The following is a 9152-nucleotide window of genomic DNA, read 5'->3' as shown; positions in this document are numbered from 1 at the left end:
GAATTTTTCTCTTGATATCTACAAATGCTTCTTTCCTCTGCCAATTATGGGTGGTAGCTAACCAAAGATACTTTTCTAGGGATTCATTAGAGTTAGCATTTAGGAAAAGCTTGATCTCCTCCCTTAATGATTGGGAGGTGTTGGTGCTAAAAAAATGGAACTTTTATCACAGTTTATTTTTTGTCCTGATGCAAGTTTATAATCATGAAGAATTTCCTTAATAATACGACACTCAGATAAAAAAGCATTGCAGAAGAGTAAGCTATCGTTTGCAAATAACAGATGGGTAATCTAAGGCCCATTCCATGAAATGCCAACTCCATGTAAATCCCTATGGTGAGCAGCATTCCTAAATAGCACCAAGAATCCTTCGGTGCATAGTAGGAATAAATAGGGTGACAAAGGATCCCCTTGGCAAATGCCTCTAGAGGGTTTGATAAAGCCTAAAGGAACTCCATTTACCAACATTGAGTAAGATACGGATGAGACCCCTGCTATGATCAGATCAACCCATTTTGGATGAAACCCTATCTTTAACATCAAAGCCTTTAGATAATCCCATTCAACCCTATTATAGACTTTACTCATGTCAAGCTTGAGAGCCATATGTGCAATGTTCCCTTGGCGTTTGGACTTCATATAGTGTAAAGTTTCAAAGGAGATGAGGATGTTTTCTGTGATCACTCTATCCACTACAAATGCACTTTAACACTCAGATATAATATTGCCCAGGATTTGCTTAAGTCTATTGACTAAGACTTTGGAAACAATCTTGAAGATGATGTTGTAGATGTTGATAGGTCGGAAATGAGACATGATTTCCGGATTCTTTCTTTTTAGGATTAGAGTGATATGAGAGTAATTAATGCTTTGCAAGATATTACTAGTGCTTATACAATCAAGAACTGCATTATAATTAATCTTTAAGAAATAAAATTTCAATCTACAATTTTAAATTTTCATATTCTAAATTTATGTTAACATTTAATATTTATATTTAAAAATAACATAGATGTTTCAACAACAAAAAATCCCTTAGAGAATGAATGAAGCAACCCAAACCTTACTTCCTTTTAAACGAATATTGAGCTTTTTGTTTGTGAAATTTGACAACTTATTTTATAAAATAACGAGTATTGCATTCTACAAATAGCAAAATGAAAATCACAAGCAGTAGCATAAATAAAAACCAAGGTGTAAAAACCCTATTTGGTTATTTCATTCCTCAATTATGATACATACCATTTTACATGTGCCTCATCTCAATAATGAACTTATTGAACTATGCGCATAAACTCTCAAATCTATCTATTATTTATTGTGATAACTTTGCTTTTAATTTTACTTTTATTCATATTCATATTTTTTATTTTTTATTTTATCATTCAATCTTTCTTCACCTCTACTTTTATCAAACTCTCAATTTTTTCTTATCCTCTAAAAAAAAAAAAGTTGTTGTTAACGGGTACCTTGCAGCGACTGTTGACACAACCCCAAAAAAAAAAGAGCTTATAATTGTCAAAAAAAGATTTCTCTATATGAGTCTCACTTAAAATAAAAAAGCCAAAAATATATTAAAAAAAATGCAAAAAGCTACCAATAAAATTGTTGTTACTACCAAAAGCTGCAAAAAAAAAGTTATAGTTATTGTTAACTGGCACTTTTCGGTGGCCGTATACACAACTCATAATTATTTCCCAAAAAAACAGAAGATAAAATAAAGAAAAAGATTTGCATTGTACTGTGAGGCATGCACTGTTGCTGTTACATTTGCAGTGTACTGTTGCCCTGCTGCTTCAAACAAAAAAAGATCTCTTTCTTTAAAAGGTACCGTTGGCGTGGGAGAGAGCATCAGAAGTCTACAGACCATTCTACACCATTGGCTTGATAATGGGTTGGGTTCTGTTTAGGCTAGTTATGTAGGTTAGGTTTTGTTTGAAATAATTGCTCCTTGACTTCTTTTTTAGGCCCACGAGCCAATTTGAATCACAGCTATTTTTGTGAAAATGATTAAAGCCTAAATATTGGTTCTAAATAACTTATAAACCTAAGTCCAAATAACTATTTAGAGATACTTCTAGTAAAAAAAAAATTATTTTCTTTTAACTACTCGCACTGGTTAATTTCATTATTGCATTATTTCTCAATTTAGTTTTAGGCTAGACTGCTAAAAAATTTACTACTAGCTTGATTTGATGAAATAAATTTGATCAATTTAGTGTTTATTGAATAATTAATTAAACATTACATAACCTTTAATTAGTAGAGATTGGTGGATAATCATGACGTATGTGAGTGCCTCACACCTTCTTACAACGAAATCTAACCCTCAAACTTGTCCTGGACCATTTTGATCCATTGGGTTATTTTCTAAATAAAAATGGTTTTTATTTCTTACTTTGTTTTTCCCTTTCAAAAAATTAAAAATAAGTTATGACTCCTCACATTTTTGAAAAAAAATTCATGATTTTCAAGACAAACTTTCAAAACAATCTTTTTTCCCCTTTTGAAAGGCATCATGTGACAATGTCCACACACGTTAACTAATTGTGGTTCATCTTTATTTTTTTTCACTTGAGGATGTATATGTGGTCTCAGTAGAAATAACAGTAAAGATCATGTTTATGTTTGTATATAATATGGTATTGTGTCAATGGCATATGGTAATAATATGGTAATGTGATTTAATTGGTGGTATTGGGTACGAGTAAATGATAATTTGGTCCTTTGAAAAGAAGTAGCATATTGTATGCTAGGAGTTTTTAGCTTCTCCATAAAGTAATTTTTATATCATTTTTTTTTTATTGATTTTTATATACCTTTTTGGTGGGTTCTATAGGTTGAAACTCTACCTCAAAAAAATAAAAAATAAAACTAAAACAAAAACCAGTTTTCTCTCAACAAAAATTAGTTAATCAATAAGGAATAATTTTGGCTTCACACATGTTTCAGTTATCTTGCTTTAGCCTATTATGTGATGACTAAAGAGATCATTCATTTGTAATTTTAGTCCCATGAATGTTTTAATGATTCATGTAACTTATTTAAAATAAAACACATGAATAGTCTCATAAATCTCCGCATAGGAAACTTTGTACATTTAATAGAATACCATTAATTAGTTCTTAGCCTCTAATTAGGCTAATAATTTGTATCCAATGACTCATTAATGCAAACTTCAATCCTTAAAAATATGCCAAGATCATGAGAGATCAAACAACAAATTTAAGTTTCTAAAAATAAAATAAAATAGAAACTACAAATTTAATGTGAATTGTGGTATCGGTTCTTGTAATTTAAGAGTAATGGTACAGTCACAAATTATTTTACAACATTTTTACAAAATATTGATGTGACCAACTTCTTATTGATTTTCATCTAAACCTACTATTAATATCACTTTATTATTTAACAAAAAACACTCACCACATCAGCAATTTGTAAAAAATTTTATAAATTTTTTTTTATCTCTAGCATTACTCATAATTTAGTACGTAGAGCCTAAATAGGCTTTTAAAAATCATTATAAAAGTCAAAATTCATCAATGTGATAAACATTATAAACATGACCATTCCACATAAACACATTAAGTATTATTGTGTATATTGAGTTGCCTTGTGTGACAAATACACGAAGCAAACCAGTATTGGTAATTTTTCTTCTTTATTTGTTTCTTTTTCTTATTGGTTCTTAAGCTTGTAGCAATTGTTTTTGGTAATTGTTGATGTGGGGGATGATTGCAAGCTCGGCCAGAGGACAAAGGCTCAAGAAACCAACCTAAGAGATGGGCCCGACCTAGAGTATAGCCGTAAGTAAAATAGCCTACTAAGTAGAAAGAAGCCATCCAGGCCTACCACCGTGGAAATTCGTAATGACTTTCTTTCCCGAGGTCAATTATTGAGGTGACATGCAGAACCCTCTTCCCAAAGTAACGAAGGTGCCACAACTAAGTAGTTTCCTTTTGAACCGAGGTGTCCCCTTTATTCAAACTTATCTCGAGAGACACGACAAAGAGGACACAGGAACCAATGCAGCAATCACCTCTGCATTAACGAGGCCTTTCACCTAATGTCAGCTACATTCAATGCTGAATGATTGACCTAAACAGTAGAAACATCCCCAAAAGTCCTATTTCATAATTAAAAAATGGCAGAGTAGAGGATGGATGAGATAAGTATCCCCCAAATTCTGTTGGGGGCAAGCCAGTTGGGAAAAAAAGGGAAGAGGGGAAGATAGCTATAAAAGGAGGAGGGGGGCAAGAGAGAGGGAGGTTGAGAAAATTAGAGAGAAGGAGAATAGACAAGAACAAAAGAAAGAAAAAGAATAGAGAAAGATAGTTCTGAGGGTTTTCAGTTATAGAATCTACCCCATGTATTCAGGGAATTTCATTCCCATGCACTTATATATGTTTCATTTGGTCACTTTTCATCTATAATTTGTTGCTTAGACTTCCCATGGTGGATCATTTCCCTCCCTCTATAAATTAGTTGTGTAGAACTTATTACAACGTCAACAAAAAGTTGTTAATTGTTTTTTACCCCCATAGTTGATATCGTATTTTGCCTATCTCTAAATTTTGATTTTTTTTTTTTTGGATTTAAATTAAGGATTTTATTGTTTTAATGGTCAAACCTTGTTTTATTGTTGTTGATTTTTATCAATTTTTATGAGGCTAATTAAATTTAATTGAATTTTGATTAAAATCTAACCATGTAATTGGATAAATTTTGGAACTATATTTAAAATCATGAACTTCCAAGTAATTTGATTGCGCTTAGCATGAAGATTAGGTTTGAATTAAGTGCGATATTACTTAATTAAGGAAATGATTCATTATGCTTTTTATCAATAATTCTTAAAATTTTAGTATGATTTCCAATGAAAAATTGATACTAAGTAATTCCATTTGATGTCTCTTTTACTGAGCATACCATTAATTATCACGTTGTATAAATTAATTTACGAGTTTAATTGATTTTTATAAATTATGTATCCTATTTTTATTTGGGTCTTATTACTTCGTCATATTTGCTCCTTTAATTTTAGCATACTATACATGTGATTTATTTGGAAATCAAGTCAAAATTTTTTTTAATTAATGAGCATATCAAATTTTATTGTGATTTATTTATTTATTTTTTCTTGATAAATGTGGGGGCTCGAACCCCGAGTGATAGGTTCCTTTACAAACTGGGTACCATCTCGCCTATCAGTGGCGGTGGTTATTGTGATTTATTTAAGTCCAAATATCATGGTTCCTTAAGTGTACTAGACAGATCAAGTTTTAATCCACTGTAGAGGTAATTATAGCAATGGTCCTATTGCTTAAACCACCCCTTCAAACCCTAAAGACCCTGTATAAAAGGTTCACTTTCTCCTACCCGGAGCAAACCACTCCCACGGCTGAAATCCACCAATATCACGCGGCTCACACCGAAATCTGGACCTTAGCCCTTCCCCATTTGGTTTTCAACTTCCAACATCCCTATTTTCTACTTCCAAAACCCCCCCAAAAAAAGTCCTTCATTTTCTACACGTACTCTAGACTAACACGGTCTCTTCCCAAACAATCAGCTATCTCCTCAAAGCACCAAAACAGCCACTCAATACCTTCAAACTCTCAAAGAAACAAACTCACAGCTATCTCCTCAAAGCACCAAAACAACCACATTAACACCTTCAAGCTCTCAAAGAAACAAACTGATACGACCCCCGCCTCGGCCGCGTGTAGCACCTCTTTTCCCGCGTGGGGCTATGGTTAGATTGAGGAAATTCTGGAATTTAACAGAAAAGAAGAAGGATAAATTTCTGGTTATGCTTCGAGGGATAACCGGGACCTCCTTAACAAGCAAAAGCTTGATTGTTTTACTGCAATATTCAGATGCTTCTTATTAATAAACGTAGGCTATAAATAGCCTCCAACTGAGCATACAATGCATTCCTAATGATAAAGATAAAATAACATCAAGTCCTATCCTATTTCCAACTCCTATTTTTGTTGGACACACCCAAGCAGAGTCATTATTTGAAAAGCAACCCTATAAACATAAATAAGATAACCATTAATAACTCCTAAACAAATCCTAAACAATCAGATAACTTTAACAAGCTAGAACCAATCTTGTGCAGCAGATAACACTCATCCAGAGCAGCCAAGAGATAGTAACAACTGTGCTACATAATCTGAACTGTGCTGCATAATCTGATCTGAACTACTGTCTAAATCCACTTCAACCAGCTGGTTCGTAACACTCCCTTCCCCTTAAAATCATCCCTTGTCCTCAAGGGATCCTTCTCCATGCTCATCCGGCCAACCCACCTCAATAAAAAATAGCTTCTTACATTGATGACCTGGTGCAAATTTCTCATCACAATTAAAGCACAAGCCCTTGTCTCGCCTCTCTTTCAGTTCAGTAGGTGTAAGTTTCTTGATAGTCTTAGTAGTAGGTCTCACTTTGCTAAGAGATGGAGGCAAAGGCTCTTCATTTTCTTCAGATGGAGGTTGTTGATGTTGAAACTGGGACTTGGCTTCATAGAGGCGAGCTAAGCCCACTGCAGCAGATAAGGAAGCCGGTTTGAGGGCTTGAACATCAATTCGTAGATGTTCTTTAAGGCCACTAATGAAGCAACCCACTTGTTGTGCCGGTGGTAATTTTCCTACTCTGCTAAGCAATCTTTCAAATTGGCTTTGATACTCTCTCACAGATCCCATTTGCCTAAGCTTCGTTAGATCACCAAAGAAGTCATCAAACTCTGTTGGGCCATAACGTGTGTACAAGCCTTCTTTGAGGAGAGGCCAAGTGATCACTCTCTCTTCTTCCTTTAGTAATTGATACCATAATTGTGCTTCCCCCTCCAAATGGTAGGCAGCCAATGAAATTTTTTCTTCCTCAGCAATATTTTGGAATTCAAAAAATTGCTCTGCACGGCAGATCCAACTAGTTGGATCTTCATTTCCGTTGAAGCGTGGGAAATCTAGTTTTGTCACCCTTGGAATGACAGCACCATGTGAGCCGGATGGTCCAGAGTTGAATCTACCTGAAGACCTTTCCCCCTCACCACGCTTGTGAGAACTCTCACTGCTATGATTACTCGAAAGGTTGCCAAAACGAGTATGCATTGCAGCAAGCATTTCCTGTATCTCCTTCATCATCTTCTGTTGTTCCGAAACCATGGAAGTCAAGTTGTTAACCTCACCTTCCAATCTGTCCACCCGATCCTCAGCCATAACCTGCTCTGATACCAAGCTGATACGACCCCCGCCTCGGCCGCGTGTAGCACCTCTTTTCCCGCGTGGGGCTATGGTTAGATTGAGGAAATTCTGGAATTTAACAGAAAAGAAGAAGGATAAATTTCTGGTTATGCTTCGAGGGATAACCGGGACCTCCTTAACAAGCAAAAGCTTGATTGTTTTACTGCAATATTCAGATGCTTCTTATTAATAAACGTAGGCTATAAATAGCCTCCAACTGAGCATACAATGCATTCCTAATGATAAAGATAAAATAACATCAAGTCCTATCCTATTTCCAACTCCTATTTTTGTTGGACACACCCAAGCAGAGTCATTATTTGAAAAGCAACCCTATAAACATAAATAAGATAACCATTAATAACTCCTAAACAAATCCTAAACAATCAGATAACTTTAACAAGCTAGAACCAATCTTGTGCAGCAGATAACACTCATCCAGAGCAGCCAAGAGATAGTAACAACTGTGCTACATAATCTGAACTGTGCTGCATAATCTGATCTGAACTACTGTCTAAATCCACTTCAACCAGCTGGTTCGTAACACAAACCCAACAACCCCAAAAGTAAACCCAGAGAAACCAAAGAAAAACAAAGCCAGAAGACCAAGAAAAATCCCTCCTTTTTCATATATGCCAGAAACATTCAACAACCAACAACAACAGCAACTACAAACACAACACAGCAACAACCTTCCACCACAACCAGACCAACCCTCCGAAACTCCAGAAACAGAACCCAAAAACACAACAACAAACACTAAAAGCACTCTCCTTTCTTTCACAAACCCAAAGCTACAGAAAAATCCTACCTTCTTCATATATACGAGACCCTAAACAGCCGTTCTCAACAGTAGCCAATAACAACAACAACCAACAGTCACAAGAAACTTCAAGAAGCAAAAATAACCAACAAGCAAAGACAATCACAAGCAGTATCAAAGGCAGCAATTTTAACCAAAAAAAGAGAAAAGAGGATAGAGCATTGCAGAGACCACCCAATAATTTTTTCTCAAAGTCTAACCAAAAGTTTGTTCCTTTTTCAGCTATCAATAGAGCACAGAAACAGAGCATCTTAGATAGCTAAGGAAACAAAGGGTAATGAACAAGAAAACAAGGGAGGTAACACTCAACCTTTTCCCTAGCATTTTACTTTCAATCTGTGCAATGCTTCCTAACCTCTACGTGTTCAGATACCTAGATTTGTATACACATACATATCATATTTATTGTTTATTCACACAAGCATGCATTTTTTTAACACAAAAGCTCACTGTCATTCACATACATGAACACAAGACACACACGGCTACACCATAGAACCCACAAGCATACAAACACGGCCAAAGCAAACCCGAAACCCCAAAATCCCAAACCAAACACACACAGAAAATACCCATTTTTAATAAACCTCGAGGTCCCAAATTCAATGCACATACACAGATTCACACCCATAGAGAAACCCACTTTGAAATGGAGAGGAAGAGAGCCACCACGTTGGTAGTTCATGTGGCTTGCGGTGGTGGCATGGAGGTCCAGCCAAGAATCTTCGGCCATGGCCATGGAGGCTCTGTCGTGAAGAGAGGAAGAGAGTTGGAGATGACGGATGAGACTGTGAGAAAAAGATTAGGAATTTAATCTGATGGGGTTTTAAAATAGAAATAGAAATAAATAAATTAGGGAGATAGGGCTAGGTGAGGTGGCTGAATTCCATTGGCCATTGGAGGTTATCTATGTTGTGATTGGTGGGGAGGATTTTAAGTAAGGTAAGGATTGAATCAATTTGTGAATCAAAGCCCAATCTGTGTGTGTACAAAATAAGCTCAGTCTCTTAGGCCCAACTGAAACCCAACACACACTCAAAGCCTTATCCCCATTAGCTACAGCAGCCCAAACTCCA

General features: G+C 35.4%; 1 protein-coding gene across 1 annotated transcript; it reads right to left on the bottom strand.

Moving 5' to 3' along the window:
* Positions 1 to 5708: 5708 nt before the first annotated feature.
* LOC126726291 (uncharacterized) lies at positions 5709 to 8885 on the bottom strand. Its single transcript, XM_050431521.1, has 2 exons — positions 8720 to 8885; positions 5709 to 7322 (listed from the first exon to the last, which is right to left on the bottom strand). The coding sequence occupies exons 1-2, from the start codon at positions 8813 to 8815 to the stop codon at positions 6270 to 6272; spliced, it is 1149 nt and encodes a 382-aa protein (XP_050287478.1). The 5' UTR covers positions 8816 to 8885; the 3' UTR covers positions 5709 to 6269.
* Positions 8886 to 9152: the final 267 nt, after the last annotated feature.

Source organism: Quercus robur, chromosome 5 (genome assembly GCF_932294415.1).
Source record: "Quercus robur chromosome 5, dhQueRobu3.1, whole genome shotgun sequence".
Lineage (NCBI taxonomy): Eukaryota > Viridiplantae > Streptophyta > Magnoliopsida > Fagales > Fagaceae > Quercus > Quercus robur.
This window is presented reverse-complemented; position numbering and strand designations above follow the sequence as displayed.